The sequence below is a fragment of the Oncorhynchus masou genome, chromosome 18 (assembly GCF_036934945.1).
Source record: "Oncorhynchus masou masou isolate Uvic2021 chromosome 18, UVic_Omas_1.1, whole genome shotgun sequence".
Classification (NCBI taxonomy): domain Eukaryota; kingdom Metazoa; phylum Chordata; class Actinopteri; order Salmoniformes; family Salmonidae; genus Oncorhynchus; species Oncorhynchus masou.
In genome coordinates, this window is record NC_088229.1 from 31,295,182 (window position 1) to 31,317,955 (window position 22,774).

At 46.5% G+C, this 22,774-nt stretch overlaps 1 protein-coding gene across 10 annotated transcripts in view; it reads right to left on the bottom strand.

The window, feature by feature from the left end:
- The window catches only part of LOC135504397 (extracellular sulfatase Sulf-2-like), a 181,339-nt gene that overhangs the window by 34,042 nt on the left and 124,523 nt on the right, over window positions 1-22,774 (bottom strand). For 7 of the 10 annotated variants that reach the window (XM_064922963.1, XM_064922964.1, XM_064922970.1 and 4 more), the window contains 4 exons: window positions 12,419-12,660; window positions 5,687-5,926; window positions 2,429-2,580; window positions 1,148-1,317 (listed from right to left, as the gene is read on the bottom strand). In XM_064922963.1, coding sequence (XP_064779035.1) covers window positions 1,148-1,317; window positions 2,429-2,580; window positions 5,687-5,926; window positions 12,419-12,590 — 734 coding nt within the window. In that variant the 5' untranslated portion in view covers window positions 12,591-12,660. Of the gene's footprint in view, window positions 1-1,147; window positions 1,318-2,428; window positions 2,581-5,686; window positions 5,927-12,418; window positions 12,661-14,057; window positions 14,146-16,121; window positions 16,439-22,774 lie in introns of those variants that run through there. The other 3 variants (XM_064922969.1, XM_064922965.1, XM_064922968.1) reach the window with 3 other exon arrangements.

Genomic DNA, 22,774 nt, shown 5'->3' on the forward strand with positions numbered 1-22,774 from the left:
ACACACACACACACACACACACACACACACACACACACACACACACACACACACACACACACACACACACACACACACACACACACACACACACACACACACACACACACACACACACACACACACACACACACAACCCAGTATGGCTAGGAATGGCACCGACAAGCCCTGATGGATATGACTGCAATGAGAGTACTGGTGTGTGCAAAGATAGATGGAGGGAGGGTGTAGAACACCCTTACAGTTGCCCATGAGTACTTCTCAGGGCCCTCTCTTACCCTCTCTCAGAGACACAACTTTAAGAAACATTATTACCCCGAAGAGAGTAGAGGTACTGGGGGGGATGGGCTTTCTATTGTTCACAGACACTCTGCCCCCCAAACGTCACACCCCTGCTCCTGGAACACTCGGTTGCTAGGTCCAACCAGAGTCACATGACCTAGTCAGCCAATTAGAGGCTCTACCTGGGAGCAGCAAAAACCCCTCTGCCTCTCAAGCTCTTTAGTGGTTTACAGGAGGGCAGGTTGAGACGACTTCTATAAACTCCTGTCCTCCACCTCAACTCACATCTTGACCCCAACTGTGTGTTAGTGCGTCACTGACCATAAAACCACTTTCACAGCTACTCGTCTCCTCTTCCTGTTTGCCGTGTGTGGTAATAAAATTTTGATTATATCCCTGTCTCCTGCTGGCCATTCTAAACCGCAACGCCGGGACATTTGAACCTATATCTAAACTGGCATCTCTATCGGAGTCCGCTCTTTTTCAGAGGGAAAGAGGGAAGGGGAGGGGGAAAGAGAGAGAGGGAGAGAATGAGAGAGAATACAGGGGAAAGTGACACATTGTTCACTGGAGCCGATAACTGCTTTCCCTTGAAGATTCGGAGAAAAGGAGAGAACTGAAAATATTGCTTTATCTTAGAATCATATATAGTTCTCAACATTACTCATTGACACAAGATACCTTGTCTTATACCCAATAGCCTCACATTTAAGCCGCCATCCCATGAAAACATCACTGCATAAAAGGTTAATGTTATTGCTTTTGTAAGTGCAGGAGTCAGAATGATGTTGTTTCCTTACACAGTAAAGCCACTTCATGGTTTGTGCAATCTGTGCATGCTTGCACGTGTGTACCAGACACTCACATGTGCTGGGATGCGTTGGGGAAGGCAGTGCTGTATTGCGGTGCGGAGTCTTCCGGCCCGTGTGGGGCAGCGTGGCTCATCACCATCATCACTGGCCGGTGTGGGTATATCCTCTTAGAGGAACGGAAGTAGTTGATGCTGTCCTCTGTGATGAGATCCGTAAAGTAGTCCTGCAAGAAGATGAAATATTGATTTTTAACATCCTCACAACGAAAGGGGACGTCAGTAAATACACTTTCCACAAATGTCTGTTTTATCAGCTGGACTCTCTTAAACAGATTCTTGAAAGTCACCACATGCTAGCTCTCTCAGTACCCGAAAGATTGCTGGATCGATTCCCGAAGCTGACAAGGTGAAAATCTGTCGTTCTGCTCCGTTAACCCACTGTTCCCCGGGGCACCGAAGACGTGGGTGTCAATTGAGGCAGCCCTTGGCACCTCTGATTCAGAGGGGTAGGTTAAATGCGGAAGACCCATTTCAGTTGAAAGCATTCAGTTGTACAACTGACTAGGTATCCCCCTTTCCCTTTCCTTTCCAGAACAATGTTTCATCAAACACTTCAGATGTGTAACTAATATACTATTGCAGTAAATAGCCTCTTCAGAGAGGTCTCTTCCTCCATGAGGAAGGAGACTGGAATGACAAGGAGAATGTTCCAGATGGTGGTCTGAGAACGAGCCAAGGGGAATATGCAGTCAGTGTTCCACACTCCTCTTTTCCTCTCTTCCTCCTGCCCCTACTCTCTTAAACCCTCTCTGAGACAGAGGCCGTGAGGGATGGAGATAGAGCCTTTAGTGAACAGGTAGCGTACATCTGCAGGGAAGTGTTCCACACTCCTCTTTTCCTCTCTTCCTCCTGCCCCTATTCTCTTACCCCCTCTCTGAGACAGTGGCCGTGAGGGATGGAGATAGAGCATTTAGTGAACAGGTAGCGTACATCTGCAGGGCAGTGTTCCTGCTCCTCCCCTCCATCCCTCTCTACTGTGGGAGGAACCCATTCCTGGAAAGAGTTGGCAGGCTCCACTAGAACTAAACTGGGACCAGGTGTTGTGCTGGAGAGGCTATGGGGTGGTGCTGGGAAACAGGACAGTTAAATATCTCTATGCCGTCGGGAAACATGTTGAGAGAAGATACAGTGGGTAAATGTAGGGAAATGAAGAGTGGGTCATAGTTGATGGCTGATGTAAGATCTGAACCCTAGATTATATCGTGCACACAGCCATAGGCAGAGCACAGCACCAGAGAAGTAACACACACACACACACACAGATATTATACAGACCTTAGGGTACTCGCAGCCGTGTTTCTCTCTGACTCCGTTCCTGCACAGGGTGTAGTTGTAGAAGCGGGAGTTCTTGACCAGCCCCACCCACTCCCTCCACCCAGGAGGAATATAGGAACCGTTGTACTCATTCAGGTACTTCCCAAAGAAGCCTACATGGTGGACCACAGGACAAAGGCAAACAAGCCAATTCAATTCACTTAGTTACATCCAATCTAATTGGTTTCATCTGCACACTTCATCATTTGCTTTTCTTGTGAAAGGATGTATGGAGGAAGGAGGGATTGGGCGGTGGAGGCTGAAATGTCACTGACACGTACGTCAATACTCATGATTCAGCTGTTGGGGGTGCACTAACAAACCAACAGACGGATCGATGAAAGCATAAGCATGGGAAGTAAAAAGCTCTGGCTGTCCAAGTGCTGCTACTGCTGCTTCTGCTGAATTTGGAATGGATAAATGTCAGAGACAAGACTGATCTGCTCCCCTCCAGGTGGATTACCAGGAAGTAGCTGAGGGTGAATACTACATTATTTATTTGACATTTTGCAGAATGAAATCTCCTGAGTTTTCAAGAGACAAACAATACTTAGTAACAACAATTGTGACTCGTTTCAGGAAACTAGGTGTATATGTCGCGCACCACTACTTCACAGGAGAAACTTTTGTCTTTAATCAAAATTAGTTTTGGGGCAGAAATCCCTTCTGGAACACGTGAACTTTCATGTGTCTTAATAACAAACGTGTGTGCCATCTGTAAATATGAATACAATTGTTAAATTACGAGCCTAGTTGGTATAGCTACAGAAAAAGCCAGCAACCTTCCCGCTAGCCATGATTGGATGAGATAATGAGTGGGCTGGACATGCTGAGAGATGGTTTGGATTGGTCTGCCCTGTACTGTAGCACTCTTCTGTCTATAACATGAGCTGGTCAGTATGTGTAGGTAATCCTTTCTAACAGGGCTTTTATGAAAGAAATCACCTAGTAGAACTGCATAAGTTTTGCTCTCCACTATGCAAGTAACCATATCAATAGAATGTTCATGATGTCACTGCCACAACTGTCCATAGACGTAGCTGGTAAATTCTCCCTGGTTACCTGCTCCGATTCCAGAGCACTCTCATCTGAGTGTGCCAGAGAGCAGAATGACGGCCGAATTTACGAACGCTCAACACCCGTTGAATATGGCCTGTGTCAGTAAACATTGGCAAAAAAGCTTCATTAAATCGTTGCCAGCAGCGCAGTTACAGTCACCAACGCTCTCAATAACCTAAAAACAGCCTAACCAGCTCTGCTAAGGTGAGTAAAATGGTCAGAGTGGGGTGTTCTCTCATTTGTGTCTGGAAGTAGTTAGCAAGTTGGCCAACGTTAGCCTGTTAGCTTGGGTGCTTGACGGCTGTTGTTAGGTCAGATCAACGCTCAGATCAACCCTACTCCTCGGCCAGAGCGTCCAGTGTGCGCTCTGAACGCTCCGAGAGTGAGAAAGTTAGACGTATCATACCCCCCGAAAATGCTAACTTTCCCTGTTATTGGTAATGGTGAGAGGTTAGCATGTCTCGGGGTATATTTGCGAGACTAACTTTCTCACTCCTCATTATTCACGATTCATTCAGGATGATCCATAATCATGTAGCATCCACATGAATGTAGAAGTGTGGAGACTATGTACAAAAAGTGCTGTAATTTCGAAACGGTTCACCTGATATGGATGAAAATACCCTCAAATGAAAGCTGCCAGTCTGCACTTTAACCTCACAGTCATTGTATCATTTCAAATCCAAGCTGCTGAAGTGCATAACTACTGTCCCAATATTTCTGAAGCTCACTGTGTATACATACATAGAGTTTCTCCACCTGGTGATTTTTCTAATAGTTAAAAACAAAAAAAGTTTGTTCTTAACAGGCCTGTTTTTGCAAAGAGTCTAGGATTGCTGATATAGGATCAGTTTAGTCTTTTAGATCATAATACGATTATATGGACAGCACAGCGGGGGACCTGATTCTAAATCAGCAGAGTTAGAGTGTAAGCAGCACCACCAACCACACACTGCTGGCCCAGCCACAGTGCATCCCTCCGGGGAAAAGGGAAGTTCTTCAGGGGCTCAACGTGAACACAGAACTGATGGGCTGCCACAAGACGTCGGTGTAGACAGACGTGGGTTGCTGTTTCCGTCCGTGGGAACATGGAGGATTTCTAGAGAGTCTACTTGGAACAGCATGTCTAGTTGTCACCGAGTGCCATTTTCTGGACTGATTGTAAACTCTGTTGAGTTTCTACATTCCTGATCAGGATTTCAAAGAATGCGTGTGACAATACGACATTGGGACAGTAGTGCAGAGCTTCTCCTTTCATTTTGGAACGAGTCACAAAGATTTAACTTTAAATGTTTGTGGAAGGAGCACATAACCACATCATCAAATGCGTGTTTTGAAATTGAGTGCACGTGTGCGCATTAAACAATAACGGATCAAATCAAATTGTATTGGTCACATGCACATGGTTAGCAGATGTCATTGTGAGTATAGCGAAATGCTTGTGATACATAAAAAAAATGAAACACTGCAAAGTCTCCTAAGGACTAAAAGCGAGGCGACCCTCTCTGTCGGCGCCATCTTGATCATGTGTGTGTGTGTGTGTGTGCATGCTTGTGTGTGTATCTATAATTCCAGTGATTTCTGGAGGACAGAAAAAAGAGCATGAAGAGCAGGCTCCAGACATGTCGTTTCTTCTGTTTTGACTGTAGATACGTCTACCTGATGCAATAGGAACAGAGTGGACGAGACACAGAATGTCAGCGTCTGTGTAGGTGAAACAGTGGAGCCCATCACAGATAATGGCCATCCAATCAGAGAGGCCCGGTGTGCATCCCAAATGGCACCCTATTCCTTTTAAAGTACACTACAGTTGACCCGGGCCCATAGGGTGGCAGTGCACTTTATAGATAATAGGGTGCTATTTGGCACAGCCCCCAGTGTTCTCAGCCCCACTCAGGCTACTGCCTAGCTAGCACACTCAGCATCAGTAGAGAACAGAAAGGAACTAGGCAGTGGAAAACCCATCTAATGGCTTTCACTGATGGTGTGCAATGTGTAACCTAATTATGACAAATATTTGAGTTCCCAATTAAATGAGTGTTTGGCTTAATTGAATAGGAGATACATGCCTTCAGAGAGTTGGGTAGCCTCAGGTGTGTGTGTGTGTGCGTGCCTGTCTGTACGTCTGTGTGTGTGTGTCGCTCTGTATGGACCACTGACCTGTCCTGTAGCCGGTGTTGTTGAGGTACACTCCGAAGGTCCTAGTCTCGTGCTGGGCCTGCCAGGAGGGGGAGGAGCAGTTTTCGTTGTTGGTGTAGGTGTTGTGGTTGTGAACGTACTTCCCCGTCAGCATGGAGGAGCGTGAAGGACAGCACATGGGCGTGGTCACAAAGGCGTTGGAGAAGTGAGTCCCGCCCTGCTCCATGATACGTCGGGTCTTATTCATAGCCTGCATGGAGCCTGAGGAGGGACAGAGAGGGAGCGAGAGAAACACAAACACGGGTCAGATCTGTTCCAGGCAGACATGTAACTAGCAGGAGGTAGCCCACACGCACCACTAAACAATGCCATTTCAATAGAGGGAGAATGTTATCTGTTCTGCTAATTATGCGTGTGTGAGAAGGAAGGAGCAAGGAGGGGATATGGGGAGAAGGGCCTCAATGTCTGTCCCTCTCCTGGGATGATAAAGAGGATTAAACAGACAACACAAAGGAGAGCAGAGGAGAGGCAGGAGAGGAGAGGCGCGAAAGAAGAGGAGAGGTAGGAGAGGAGAGGAGAGGCAGAAGAGGAGAGGAGAGGCAGGAGGGAAGAGAGGAGAGGCAGGAAAGGAGAAGAGGAGAGGCAAGGCAGTAGAGGAGAGGAGAGGAGAGGAGAGGAGAGGAGAGGAGAGGAGAGGAGAGGCAGGAGATAAGAGGAGAGGCAGAAGAGGAGAGGCAGTAGAGGAGAGGAGAGGCAGGAGAGAAGAGGAGAGGCAGGAGAGAAGAGGAGAGTCAGGGAAGAAGAGGAGAGGCAGGAGAGGAGAGGCAGTAGAGGAGAGGAGAGGCAGGAGAGAAGAGGAGTGGCAGGATAGGAGAGGAGAGGAGAGGAGAGGCAGGAGAAGCAGGGGAGGAGAGACAGGAGAGAAGAGGAGAGGCAGGAGAGAAGAGGAGCGGCAGGAGAGAAGAGGAGAGGCAGGAGAAGCAGGAGAGGAGAGACAGGAGAGAAGAGGAGAGGCAGGAGAGAAGAGGAGAGGCAGGAGAGAAGAGGAGAGGTAGGAGAGAAGAGGAGAGGCAGGAGAGAAGAGAAGAGGCAGGAAAGGAGAAGAGGAGAGGCAAGGCAGTAGAGGAGAGGAGAGGCAGGAGATAAGAGGAGAGGCAGAAGAGGAGAGGCAGTAGAGGAGAGGAGAGGAGGAGAGAAGAGGAGAGGCAGGAGAGAAGAGGATAGTCAGGGGAGAAGAGGAGAGGCAGGAGAGGAGAGGCAGGAGAGGAGAGGAGAGGCAGGAGAGAAGAGGAGAGGCAGGAGAGGAGAGGAGAGGCAGGAGAGGAGAGGCAGGAGAGGAGTGGAGAGGCAGCAGAGAAGAGGAGAGGCAGTAGAGAAGAGGAGAGGCAGTAGAGGAGAGGCAGTAGAGGAGAGGAGAGGCAGGAGAGAAGAGGAGAGGCAGGAGAGAAGAGGAGAGGCAGGAGAGAAGAGGAGAGGCAGGAGAGGGGGAGAGGCAGAAGAGGATAGGAGAGGCAGTAGAGGAGAGGCAGAAGAGAAGAGAAGAGGCAGGAGAGAAGAGGAGAGGCAGGAGACAAAGAAGAGGAGAGGCAGGAGAGACAGAAGAGGAATGGCTTCACTAACAGGGGATGGGTGGGGTCTGGCTGGCTTCACTAACAGGGGATGGGTGGGGTCTGGCTGGCTTCACTAACAGGGGATAGGTGGGGTCTGGCTGGCTTCACTAACAGATGGATGGGGTCTGGGGATAACAGGGGATGGATGGGGATCTGGCTGGTGGCTTCACTAACAGGGGATGGATGGGGTCTGGCTGGCTTCACTAACAGGGGATGGATGGGGTCTGGCTGGCTTCACTAACAGGGGATGGATGGGGTCTGGCTGGCTTCACTAACAGGGGATGGATGGGGTCTGGCTGGCTTCACTAAGAGGGGATGGATGGGGTCTGGCTAGCTTCACTAACAGGGGATGGATGGGGTCTGGCTGGCTTCACTAACAGGGGATGGATGGGGTCTGGCTGGCTTCACTAACAGGGGATGGATGTGGTCTGGCTGGCTTCAATAACAGGGGATGGATGGGGTCTGGCTAGCTTCACTAACAGGGGTTGGATGGGGTCTGGCTAGCATCACTAACAGGGGATGGATGGGGGCTGGCTTCATGAACAGGAGATGGATGGGGGGCTGGCTGGCTGGCAGAGAGGAGATGCTGAGAGCAATAGGATCCGAGTAAGAATTGACCTGTGAGTTTGGCAGGGAGTTAGCTGACCTCTTTTGTAAATTCCTCCTGGCTTTTCTGAATGAACAGTAATAAAATGATCCTCTTCCTATTTAGACCTATAGTATGAATGAATCCTCCACATGTGGCTGAGTTTTATGGGCTTTGGAGGTAATGTGTACAGCCAATCCAGGCAAAGGTTCAGGAACACACACACACACACACACACACACACACACACACACACACGCACGCACACACACACACACACACACACACACACACACACACACACACACACACACACACACACACACACACACACACACACACACACACACACACACACACACACACACACACACACACACCTCTCACATATAGAGAGAGGAGGGGCCAGGAAGGGCAGGGTGAAGTGTACAGACAGAGGAAGTCCTGAGCTACTTGACCTTTTCACAGACAATCACCAGGCCTTTAACAACCAGACAAAGGTTAAAACACAGGGCTGGCCATTCAGAGAAATGTCAACATGGTGTCCTACAGAGGTTCAGACAGGGAGGGGAAAGTTCTCTTTAACATGGGAGATTTCTTTCACAGATAACAGGGCTGTGCGAGTTTCATTCCAAACAGTATTTTGTGAAATGCTACATAAGCTTGTACATTTGAAAAAAGCAAGATATTGATCGACCACCGCCTAAACGAGGAGGCACAGTACAATAGTTAATTATCCCAAAAATCTGGAGTCTTCAGGGACCATTTTCTTACAGGAAGATGCCCTCTTTTTCCACAAGCTTAATGTTATTGTAAATTGTAATTGTAATTCTTCAATCTGCTTTCAACTCTGCCTCTCCATGGCTATTGAGCTGTGTCAGTCATATCTCTGTGGCAAATGAATGGGAGCCACAATGAGACGATGGATACAGCTGATTGAACTGCATTCATGTGAGATAGGCTGCCTTTCACACTGCAACAACGTGAAAGCAAAAGGGAGGGGAGACTGAACCAAACAGAGAAGGGAGAGCGGTAACTACTCTAACTAAAGCTTTTTCCTCAATCTGGGTGGAACGGGATGTGTCCATTTTCAGGCACTCGAGGGATCTATGATGCAGTGTTGAGAGAGCTGGAGAGTGGAGAGTGGTTAGTGTTTAGGGAACAGCTGCCTCATAAATGGAGTGTTCTGAAGAGGGACCCGTTGACGGACAAGTATCCACCTGCGAGTTGTTACATCACGGTAGAGCCACATGCTCTCCAAGTCCAGGACTCTGTTTGATGCAGAGTTAGCTACCCAGTAGAAAGCCTGCATTTTCAACCATTTAGTGCTGGGTGGCCTAGAGCAGAGAGGGTCATTGGCAGAGAGCAGTGGTGGTATCTCCCTGGTCTGGCTGTCATTTCAGGTGAGGACATAACGGAATATACAGTGCATTCAGGAAGTATTCAGAACCCTTGACTTTTTCCACATTTTGTTACGTTACTTGCTTATAATAAAATGTATTAAATAATACCTTTTCCTCATCAATCTACACACAATACCCCATAATGACAAAGCAAAAACAGGTTTTAAGAAATGTTTGCAAATTTGTAAAAAAATACAAAATAGAAATACCTTATATACATAAGTATTCAGACCTTTTGCTATGAGATTCAAAATTGAGCTCAGGTGCATCCTGTTTTCATTGATCATCCTTGAGATGTTTCTACAACTTGATTGGAGTCCACCTGTGGTAAATTCAATTGATTGGACATGATTTGGAAAGGCACACCTGTCTACATAAGGTCCCACAGTTGACAGTGAAGGTCAGAGCAAAAACTAAGCCAAGAGGTCAAAGGAATTATCCGTAGAGCTCTGAGATAGGATTGTGTCGAAGCACAGATCTGGGGAAGGGTACCAAAATATTTCTGCAGCATTGAAGGTCCCCAAGAACACAGTGGCCTCCAACATTCTTAAATGGAACAAGTTTGGAACAACCAAGAATCTTCCTAGAGCTGGCCGGCCGGCCAAACTGAGCAATTGGGGGAGAAGGGTCTTGGTCAGGGAGGTAACCAAGAACCCGATGGTCACTCTGACAGAGTTCCAGAGTTCCTCTGTGGAGATGGCAGAACCTTCCAGAAGGACAACCAACTCAGCAGCACCCGCCAATCAGATCTTCATGGTAGAGTGGCCAGACGGAAGCCACTCCTCAGTAAAAGGCACATGACAGCCCGCTTTGTAGTTTGCCAAAAACATCGAAAGACTCTCAGACCATGAGAAATAAGATTCAATGGTTTAATGAAAAAAGATTGAACTCTTTGGCCTGAATGCCAACCATCCCTACGTTGAAGGGTGGTGGTGGCAGCATCATGCTGTGGGGATTTTTCAGCCGCAGGGACTGGGAGACTAGTCAGAATCGAGGGAAAGATGAATGGAGCAAAGTATAGTGAGATCCTTGATGAAAACCTGCTCCCGACCGCTCAGACTGGGGTGAAGGTTCACCTTTCAACAGGACAACGACCCTAAGCACACAGCCAAGACAATGCAGGAGTGGCTTCGGGACAAGTCTCTGATGTTCTTGAGTGGCCCAGCCAGAGCCCAGACTTGATCCCGATCGAACATCTCTGGAGAGGCCTGAAAATAGCTGTGCAGCAACGCTCCCCATCCAACCTGACAGAGCTTGAGAGGATCTACAGAGAAGAATGGAGAAACTCCAAAAATACAGGTGTGCCAAGCTTGTAATGTCATACCCAAGAAGGCTCGAGGCTGTAATAGCTGCCAAAGGGGCTTCAATGAAGTACTGAGTAAAGGTTCTGAATATTTATGTAAATGTGATATTTCAGTTATTATTATTTTTATAGATTTGCAAACATTTATAAAAAACAGTTTTTGCTTTGTCATTATGGGGTATTGTGTGTAGATTGATGAGGAAAATGTTTTTTTTTAAAGGCTTTAACATAACAAAATGTGGAAAAAGTCAAGGGGTCTGAATACTTTCCGAATGCCCTGTATGGAGTAGAGTTTTTTTTCTCTAATTTCTTTGGAAAAATATTACCAAGGATTTGAGCTATAACACCACTGGTTTCCATTTGGAATTAGTCTATTTTTCATTCCGTAACAATGAAATTCCTTTAATTTTTCTGGTTGCGGTCAGTTAATCTAGTGAGGCTCAGGGGATGAAATTCTCTATGTTATGAAGTGAGCTGGTGTGAAGCTTTGTCGTTGTAACTCAGCGCAGTGAAAATGACTGTGGCGGAAAAGTGTTTTATACCCCTCTCTCTCCTACCACCCACCATCTCCCTGTCCCGATGCCAGCCCACCACTGAACACAGCAGACATAGAGACAGAGAGAGGAGTGTTGGGTGTGCGTGCCGAGCCCTCGGCGTACGGGAAGTGATGCACTCTGTGTATAATGGTTGCTGACGTGCCAAAGGGTTCCTTCTCAATGAGAGCTCGTCACACAGTGTCTGGATTTCCTTTGGTAATGACAGATGCGTAAGAGACTGACAATTTCTCTTTCTGTCTGAGAGAATCTAGAAAGATGAGCGTGACAGAGAAAGAAAGAGATAGAGCTGGAGTCAAGCTCAGCAGCACACTCTTTACCCTTTCATTGAGATCTGTGTGTCTGACTATGTCTTACTATGTCCCGGTTACACAAAGACTTGTGTGTCCGGCATGGGTTAGGATGGGCAAGGAGGTTCTGTCTCACAGACTGCTAATCGTCTGATTTTGTTTGTTACTCACAACCGTCCAGCAGCGTGGCCTTCTCTTCCTGTGGTCAATTAAAATGGGTAGCTTTAAACAACAGTCATTGCAATGAGACAGCCATTACAAGACAGCCATTACAATGAGACAGCCATTATAATTAGAAAGCCACTACAACGAGACAGCCATTACAACGAGGCAGCCATTACAATGAGACAGCCATCACAACGAGACAGCCATTACAATGAGACAGTCATCACAACGAGAAAGCCATTACAACGAGACAGCCATTATAATTAGACAGCCATTACAACGAGACAGCCATTACAACGAGGCAGCCATTACAATGAGACAGCCATTACAACGAGACAGCCATTACAATGAGACAATCATCACAACGAGACAGCCATTACAATGAGACAGCCATTACAATGAGACAGCCATTACAACGAGACAGCCATCACAACGAGACAGCCATTACAACGAGACAGCCATTACAATTAGAGGAATAGGCCTGGAGGAAGGTTGGATTTGTTGATGATGTATTTGATGTATTTTATGTCTTCATGGTTGATTGGTGCCCATGTGGTCAGATAGTAGATGTCTTATGATCACAATGTTGAAATACCAGATGACCTTTCCTGTATAGAGGGAGGAGGATAGGATGGATGTAAAGCAGGCCTCTCCAACCCTTTTCTGGAGAGCTACCCTCATGTATGTTTTCGCTCCGACTGCCGTTGTAACTAACCTGATTCATCTTATCAACCAGCTAATTATTAGAACCAGGGGTGCTAGATTAGTGTTGGAGCGAAAACCTACAGGATGAAAGCTCTCCAGGAACAGGGTTGGAGAGCCGTATGAGAAGCCAGACTCACCGAGCTCCATGTCCTGGTCGTCAGTGAGAATGAGGATGATGTTGGGCCGGATGTTGCGGCGGTCCCTCTGGAAGCGGGCCTTGAGGCGCTGGCTGGACAGAAAGATGGAGGCCTGGGCCAGAGACACGACCCCCAGAAGCAGGAGGAGGTAACGGGTCCCCCGCCCCGCCATGGTGACCTCTGACCTCTAACCCTGCTACTGCTACTGGATCACTCTGCTACAGCTGCTGCTAGGACAGCTCCTGGAGACACAACAGGAGGACATAGGTCAGACTAAAGGAACACAGGGACAGTTCACTGGAGATGCAAATGATCACTCTTAAAGGCAAATTATGCTAGTTCAATGGAAGACACAAGAGCAAAGGTCAGACTAATGGAACACAGGAAACATTTTCTACAGATAGATGATCACATGAAACCCCAAATAGCGTTAGTCCATTGGATAACACATTGAAAGAGAGAACTTTTTTGCTTCAGTTTCTGAGTCGCACTTCAGACTGTTTATGTTCATCAGACAGTAGAGAGGAAGCTGTAAGCTCTCGACAACCGCAAAGGACCACAGCCCCAAAGGAGCATCGCTGCACCAATGAGAGCCGGGCTGGTGTACTAGTTCAGTGTAAAGTATTGGTGGGCCGCTAGGGAGACCTGCCCGGAGACTGCCGCCATCTGCCCCTCAGCGTGTCACCACGGCAACCCTGGTTTTCACCGGAGCAGTAATGAGTGCCCTCTGGGGGCGTGGTTCCTGGGCTCTGTGTGTGTGTGTGTGTCTGTGTGTGTGTGAATGTTGCATCCATTAGATTCGTCCCAGAACACACCCCCGCATGGAAAGGAGGCGCTACACCAGCAGCAGTGTCCACTCACACCTCACATGGAGAACAGGCTACAGAATCTAATGAAATGCAGAGACATCTTTTTCTCTCTCTACTCCCCATTCTCCCACAGCGTCCGTCTCAGTACTGAACAGACAAGGCTCTCAACACGAGCTCTTCTATGATGATAGTTCAATTCCAAACAGCTACTATACATTTGGACATTTGACATCCAAATAAAGAAACATTTGCCTCCTACCTAATTGAGATCATGAATTTAAAGCGTACAGCGCCGAACCATTTAAACTTCGTTATAGGTCATCTGTACAGTATTCTAATCAGGTCGTGAACCATTCTGCCTCACAGAAGTGACTGGAGAGGGAACAGATTAGTCACACTGTTACAGTGTTTTAATTACCAGCCTCCTCATGGAAATATCCTAGTAGAGCACAGGCTCTCACACACACACATCTCGACCTCCCCATCAACAGTCACATTCACAGATGAACATTACTTTTCCATGAAGATTGAAATCACAGAAACAGCTCCACATTAAAACAGACGACAACAAGACAGAAGAATTATGAAGCAGTCACTTTGAGCAATTATATGGAATATAGCCACATTGAAGTAGAATTTAATCTAGGATGTATTGCCCAAATGGTTGAATGAATTCACAATATGCGGGTCCAAACCTGGTTGTGAAGGATAATTAAGTTTTGAGTGATTTTAATTATTTCGAACACCACAATAGACTATAGCTGTTCTCTCACTTCCGTCAATTCATTTAAATCCCTACTTTCAATTGCAAAGGATGTCATTTACTTAACTCTTGTTTTTGTACAACAGTCTTAAGTAGCGAAGCCCCCTTCCTGCTCTTTGATTTCTGGGTAATCTGCATAGAGCGCTGGCCGCACCCTGTAGAGAACCATTACAAAAGACACAGTGAGGAATAAAGGACAAAAACAGCAGCCAGATACGGCACTCACACACACTCACACACTCTCACACACTCACACACTCACACACTCTCACACTCTCACACACACACACTCTCACACACACACACACACACACACACACACACACACACACACACACACACACACACACACACACACACACACACACACACACACACACACACACACACACACACACACACACACACACACACACACACCACACTTTCACAAAAGACACACAGCTTGTGGCGGTGGAAAAACCCTCACAACCACACTATTCACACAGAGTATACTGAGATTACACGCACCCCCCATCTCGTGTCACACACGCACACGCACACACACACACACACACACACACACCCACACACACAGCACGGTGGAAAAACACAACACACTATTCACACAGAGTATACTGAGATTACACACACATCACACACACACACACACACACACACACACACACACACACACACACACACACACACCATGGATGAGATTTCCCATTTTTATTCTTGCCATGTCATATTGCATGTGTACGGGATAAACATAAATCCGTCTGCACTAATCCTGTCCGCTGTTATATCACCAGACATATGTCATGTTATTCTGAGATAATAGGAAAATAGTGATTTCTAATAACTATTCTATTTTTACCTTTATCTGTCTAAAATCATCAGCTTTCATTATTAATTAGTTGAACATGGAGAGCCTCCCAGACCATGGTGTGAATGAGCGGGCTACATATGAATGGACAGAAAAACAAAAAAGTGGAGAATAAATGTATTCACACGATGTCAAGAGACAAAATCATCTCCAATAGATTGCCCTCAGTTCCCAAACATCCAGAGTAGATTGTAGATTGTGTAAGTACAGTATAAAGCAACAGAGTAACATCAGACAAAGGGACCACCAGAGACAAACGAGAGATTTGAGAGCTTCGTATTGTATTTGTGATGCACACGGCATCACACAGGTCTCTGAGATAGAGTCATGATGTTGGCGGATCCAGAGACAGAGACAGACAGACAGACAGACAGAGAGAGAGAAAGAGAGAGAGAGACAGAGACAGAGACAGAGACAGAGAGGAGGGGGGAGAGGGGTAAGGGTCGACAGGCATCCTCTCCCAGTAGCACATATCTTCGCTGGGGCAGAAAGGACGGACTGATTGCTACAATGTCCCCCCCCCCCCAAAACACAGTCTCACTCTCACCCCCTCAGCCAGCTACACCGTGGGCTCCAGCAGTCCTCCTGCAGATTTCACGCCAGGGCAGCTTTTGTCCCAAACACAGAGCCGAGGCAGCCCTGGGGCACAGAGAGTCTGTACAGCCCACTCCATGACACAGAACCACAGAATTACATCTTACAGTGAATACCAGAAACTACACAACCTCTGAGGAGAGTGTGACAACTTGTGACAGTGCACTTCTATTACAAGCCTTCAATTCATGGCTCTAGATTTATACTCCACATATATAGACCACCGCAAGTCTCATGGGAGTTCCAACTCCCTACAGACAGTCATAACCACACAGCGCTGTATATCTCAACGCCACTAGTCTCCACCGAGAATCACAGTGGCCAGACATGCTTTATACCCACCCAACTTCAGATGGAGCAAGACTGGGAGCCGGAAATACAAACCGAGATGCAACAGGGAGCCTTTACTTCAAGCCTAAAAATCATCACTGCTCTGTGGTGGATAGGAACAGATCCTAGATCCAAGTTCCTCTGACTACACAGGACAGTGAGTAGAAGCTACAAAGCGGGCAAAAGCAGATTAAAACTTTAATCTCTGATGGAAACCTATAAATAGCCTGAATGTACGGTAGACTACAGAGGATCATCACTCCATCCCTACAGACAGTGCTCTCATTACCACGAACCCAGCCAGTCCCACTCCAGCTCCCTCTCCCATCGCAGCCCTACCTCATTGCAGTGATGCCCAGGGCTCGGACTGCACAGCACCGCCTGGGATCCGACGACAAACAAAAATCCTCCACTCACAACTAAGGTTGCATGGCAGTGTAATCCCTGATGGCAGCGCTACTGAACCTTGTCTCTCTCTCTCCGTGACCCTGGCTTTATTTCTTTCCCTCTCCCTCTCTCTCTGCTGCTCTCTCTTCTGGCCCGTCTCACTATCGGAGCTCCTTTCTGCTCTTGCTTTCTCTTTCTTGCTCTGCTGAGCTCTCCCTCTCTCACTGTGCGCGCACTCTCTCTCTCTCGCTGCACTAGCTTTCCCCCCACTCTCTCCCATTGCACTCTCTCCCTGTGCACTCTCTCTCTGTGCTGCCTCCTCTATTCCCCCTCCCTCTCATGCACAGCTGCACTCTCTCCCCTTTAATTCCTCCTCCAGTCTTCCCAGGCACCCCATATCGCAGGATTGATGTGCTCTAACCTCGGGGTCTACTGTTTTCAATTTAGCGCCCACGCCTCTCTCTGTGCTGTCCTCTCTCCAGGGGGCTCTGGGCTGGGGATACGGCTAGGGATGCTGTTTCCACAAAGGGTTAACAGCTACAGAGAGAGAGAGAGAGAGAGAGAGAGCCTAACAGCACTAACACACCAGAGAAACAGAGCGCCGACCCCATCTGGGCACTACAGAGAGAGAGAGAGAGAGAGAGAGAGAGAGAGAGAGAGAGAGAGAGAGAGAGAGAGAGAGAGAGGGAGAGAGAGAGAGAGAGAGAGAGAGAGAAACAGCACTAGAGAAACAGAGAAACAGAGCGCTGACCCCATCTGGGCACTACCAAGACGTCGGGCTACAACATGAATTCAGAACCATGGACTCATACAAGGATCTCTTCGTTTATATTTCACCCTCTCTCCGTCTTTTCTCTCCCTCTCTTTCTTTCTAAGAAGCCACGTTCTCTCCTGTGTTGTGTGTTATTACTGAGCACACAGGGCATGTACGATGTATGAGTTTGAGGTCAAATCAAACATTTATTTAATTCTCCGATGGGATCGAACACCAGTACAACTTTTATAGCCATCATTCTTTGTGCTTTTGTGTTGCGGCTGACATTACAAAGGATTCCGTTCGATAGGTCATAATTCATTTTGGGACCACTTTTATGGATTCACTGACATTACAGTGATGCACAGGATATCTAGAGTAATCAAACATAAGTATTCACCATTTAAAGAAAGTATTTAATAGTGGGGCTACTTTTCTTGTCTATATCTCTTCATTATCATTGTAAAAGTTTCAGCCCCATAATAATAATAATAATAATACATTTGATATATATACATATATATATATAATATAGATGGGAATACTATGATGTACTGTAGAAGAAGGGGCAGTTTGGTAGATTGAGCAGGAGAGGACAGTGTCTACTGTAACTAAATGAACAGTGGAAATGAGTTCCTCTGGTACAGGTAGTGACAGAGCGATCCAATAACAAGTAATTTAACACCAATCACCCGTACAGATAAAGACAAAGCAGGCAATTAACAAGGCCAGTGAAAAGGCATCCAAAACAAAAACAGGAGGCGAAGAAGCAAGCTTATACAACCAACAGTACAATCTACCACAACATGAGGGATGGAATCACTGAGCTGGCAAATTCCCATCTGAGAGTTTAAAAAAGAGCCTGTCCTTGTTTTTGTCACAACAATCCAAAGGGAGAGAAAACAAAAGGAAACGTGTCAAATTGACTGTCCTATCTTTTTAATTAACTTTGTCCAGTTACTCTCCTTATCGCAGTACATTAACAACTGCCACCCAGAAAGTGTAGCAGTAAGTAAAGTGAGTGTGTGTGCGCATTTATGAGTGTGTGTGAGAGAGAGAGAGAGAGAGAGATGGCGAGAGAGAGCGGTCCCCTTCGAGTACTCAGAAAACCCACACAATGATAAGGGGAGTGGTGAGAGAGAGAGTTGGCGAGGAGAGAGAGAGAGAGAGACAGAGAGAGAGGGAGAGAGAGAGGGAGAACAAGAGAGAGGGTGACGGGGTTAGTCTGCAGATTCCAGGAGTCCTGGCTGGTCCAGTCAATAGGAAGACAATGGGTCTGGACGTCCATGCCAACAGATTAACATGTAAATTGCAAATTATTGTGATTGTGTAGCTGAGGCTGGGCTGTGGCTGTGATTAATGCAGGGGTAATTGAGTGCTTAAATGATGGATGGGGGCTCCGGTATGACTCAGGCTCTGGGGCCCCTCGCTGTCGAGTGGGGATTTAATGAACCCATGGTGGGCCAATGGGCGGCCCGAGCTCCGGAGCACATTTGTTTGATTGATAAAGTGGCATTTTTTCTTTCCAAAAATAATCTTCCCCGGAATGGCACAAGTCAATTCCCAGGCATGGAGTTTCTCTCCCCCCTGAGGTGGTTATGTGTTACTGCTACCGATGGGACAGAGACACCGGTCCTGCGGCGATGTCTCACTCCTGTGTATTTCAACGTGCTAGAGATGACTACTAACATATACGCATGTCAGAGACGTGCTGATAAAGACACAGGAGAGCCCTAATCTTGCCCTGGACATTGATGCTTTATCACACTAGTCTAATGGTCCTCATCACGGTGTGTATTAAATCCCATGACAGAAGACATAGATAGGACTACCTAGTCATCCAGTGTGTATTTATGACCCTATATCACCAGGATTTTCTCTTGCTCCTCCTCTCTGCCCCTCACCCATCCTCCTACCACACTGCTTACGCAGTATACAACACCACAGTGGTGCAGATCCTGCCGAAACATGCTCACTACAGCAAAGCTCTGTCACTCATGCTAATGAGCACTGAATAAGGCAACCTCCTGGGGAATATACTGTATTACAGGGTTTGATACACTGTTAGCCTGGTATGACTGTGTACTAGTAGTAGTCTTGGTCCTGGTTGGATATCTCAGCGTATTTGCTCTTTTCTATCATTGCTTCTGGTTTTATTGGTTGCCGTGGAGGAGGAGGAGGAGGAGGAGGGGGAGGAGGAGGAGCAGGAGCAGGAGCAGGAGCAGGAGCAGGAGCAGGAGCAGGAGCAGGAGCAGGAGCAGGAAGGAGAAAAGTGGGCAGAGCATTTGAAGAGGTTTTATATTTTATTTATATTGAACCTTTAGTTAACTAGGAAAGTCAGTTAAGAACAAATTCTTATTTTACAATGACGGCCTACCCCGCCGAACCCTCCCCTAACCCGGGCAACGCTATGCCAATTTGGCACCGCCCTATGAGACTCCTGTTCACGGCCGGTTGTGATACAGCCCGGGATCGAACCAGGGTCTATAGTGACGCCTCTAGCACTGAGATGCGGTGCCTTAGAGCCCAGGAGGAGGAGCAGGAGGAAGAGGGGGAGGAAACTAGGAAAGCATAAACTAGGTAGGTGAGTAGTAGAAAGACAGCAAGAAGGGTTTTATAAAAGGGTTTGAGTAGTTCTCTCGGTCCCTGAGTGTGACAGGCATGCTGAATCCAGATAGACAGGCGATAGTAATGACAGTTAATCTCCTTCATTAGTGTCAGTGTGTCTGTCACAGTGTAATTGCATGGCTGGTAATTACATCTCGTGTGGAGAGATTACATGCTCCTCGGTCATAGTGTATAAATCTCTGCATGGCATCTTTATCAGTTGATGAGCTGTCCAGTGCTGGATTGTGTTGACGTAATTGATGGTGTAGTGAAGGGCGGTAAAGCCAAACTAATTGTCCTTTAACAACCTCTGAACAGGATTATTCATCAGTATATATTAGCATCTAATTAGAAGAGAAGATAAGGCATTTCTATTGTCAATGGGGACTAGTTTGTTGGCGATAAACATCTTTCCGCCGTGTTAATGTTTCTTTGTTAGCTAATTGTTCGGTTTCAATCCCTCCACTGTGCTTCTGGACAAGAGATAAGGCAGTTTTCAGACCCAGAATGCAAATAAAAACAACTTAAGCAGAGTTGGTTGAGCTCATAGGTCAAAGTCTCTGTGACCCCTGTCCAACACTGCATTTTTAACTCTAAAGAATTCATTACCAGTTCATCGGCATCTTTGGGTGTATTCGAGGTGCCCTCTATAATGTGTGGGAGCTAGTTTGCCTTGCCCAGGGCTCCTTGCCTCGCCTCAGTGTGAACACACAAGCGAGGATATAGTGCGAGGGCCTGTCAAGGATTAAGCACTAAGCTTGATCCCTGTGGTAATGATTTGTAATGGCAGATATTGAGCAATAAGCCTGCACAGCTACAGCAGTTACAGACAGGCAGCATTACTCCACCATGTCGTCTCTGCTAGCTGACAAATGTGACTGTAGCGATCGCTCTGCGCCAAATCAGCTTACGAAGGCCACAATGTCACCCTTATTATGGATTCAGGAAACCTCCGAATACCACAAAATGATTTATCCACAAGAAAGAAAAACACAAGTCAGCTCTCTAATAACAAGTCTGCAAGTGTGCATAGCGCTGCCACAATACCTTATCTTAATAGCTCATCAACGTTTTGTCCGAGATTACTCGCATTTGCACTATCCCCTCCTCCTCGCTCACTGTTTCTTTCAACAATAAATAAAACACTTCTTCTGGGGGAGTGAATAGGTGACCCATGCCTGGATCTTGAATTGCTGGCCACCTGCCAGCGCACACAATTCATTTGCTCATTAATGAAACGTGTGTAATTGTCACACGAGGTTCCATCAAAGCGGTGGGAAAGATATAGTATTCTGTCTTCCAACACGTCAGTCCTGAGAACCAAACATAACAAACAAACATAACTCAAACTGTTTCTCAACTTAATGAGTCTTTTCATCCAGGAGAAATGGTTATTTCCCTCTTTTGTTTGGAGCAGGAATATATTGTATAAATAAAAAAGAGGCCCTTGCTGCTCTTCGTTCTAAGGCATAGTTCTGTAGCAGCAGTTACCAAATACCACTGCTTGGCCTTCCGTGTCCCTCCAAGTTCTGAGAAAGGCAGTGGGTGGATGAGTAATTCTTCTTCTTTGCTTGTGAATCTGAGCAGATTCCTGGAAATAGCATCAACCATCAACTGCAGTAGGTAACTTCAAGAACAGTAGGCAGCAGCTGTGTTCCTTTGATATGGTGATATATAGCATGTGTACAGTTTTACTGAACCTTGTTCTCCTCAATCCTCCTCCTGCCATTCCAGTGTAAAGAGAGCGCGACGCCATCTCTGGCTCAGAGCCTCTACACCTGTCTGCTGTCCCAGCCTCAACGCTGCGTGATCATCATCAGGCTGCTTCACAAACTGAATTGAACGGAAAGTTTCGCCGAGATAGTTTTTGTTAACTAGGTAAATAGAGTCTCAAACACACAAAGGAGAGCAGAGGAGAGCACTCTTACATAACCCCGTCCAAAGATACACTACCGGTCAAAAGTTGACACACCTACTCATTCCTAGGTTTTTCTTTATTTGTACTATTTTCTACATTGTAGAATATTAGTGAAGACATCAACACTATGAAACAACACATATGGAATCATGTACTAACCAGAAGAAGTGTTAAACAAATCCAAATATATTTTAGATTTTAGATTCTTCAAAATAGCCACCCTTTGCCTTGATGACAGCTTTGCACACTCTTGGCATTATCTTAACCAGCTTCACCTGGAATGGTTTTCCAACAGTCTTGAAGAAGTTCCTACGTATGCTGAGCACTTGTTGGCTGCTTTTCCTTCACTCTGCGGTCCAACTCATCCCAAACCATCTCAATTGTGTTGAGGTCGGGTGATTGTGGTGGCCAGGTCATCTGATGCAGCACTCCATCACTCTCCTTCTTGGTCAAATATCCCTTACACAGCCTGGAGGTGTGTTGGGTCATTGTCCTGTTGAAAAACAAATGATAGTCCCACTGAGCGCAAACCGGATGGGATGGTGTATTGCTTCAGAATACTGTGGTAGCCATGCTGGTTAAGTGTGCCTTGAATTCTAAATAAATCAGTGACAGTTTCACCAGCAAAACACCCCCACACCATCACACCTCCTCTTCCATGCTTCACCGTGGGAACCACACATACAGAGATAATACATTCACCTATTCTGCATCTCACAAAGACACGGCGGTTGGAACCAAAAATCTCAAATTTGGACTCATCAGACCAAAGGTCAGATTTCCACCAGTCTAATGTCCATTGCTTGTGTCTCTTGGCCCAAGCAAATCTCTTCTTCTTATTGGTGTCCTTTAGTAGTGGTTTCCTTTCTGCAATTCAACAATGAAGGCCTGATTCATCCAGTCTCGTCTGAACAGTTGATGTTGAGATGTCTCTGTTACTTGAACTCTGTGAAGCATTTATTTGGGCTGCAATTTCTGAGGCTGGTAACTCTAATAAACTTATCCTCTGCAGCAGAGGTAACTCTGCGTCTTCCTTTCCTGTGGCGGTCCTCATGAGAGCCAGTTTCATCATAGCGCATGATGCTTTTTTGTGACTGCACTTGAAGAAACTTTCAAAGTTCTTGAAATTTTCCAGATTGACTGACCTTCATGTCTTAAAGTAATGATGGACTGGCGTTACTCTTTGCTTATTTGAGCTGTTCTTGCCATAATATGGACTTTGTCTTTTACCAAATAGGGCTATCTTCTGTACCACCCCTACCTTGACACAACACAACTGATTGGCTCTAGCGTATTAAGAAGAAAATAAATTCCACAAGGCACACC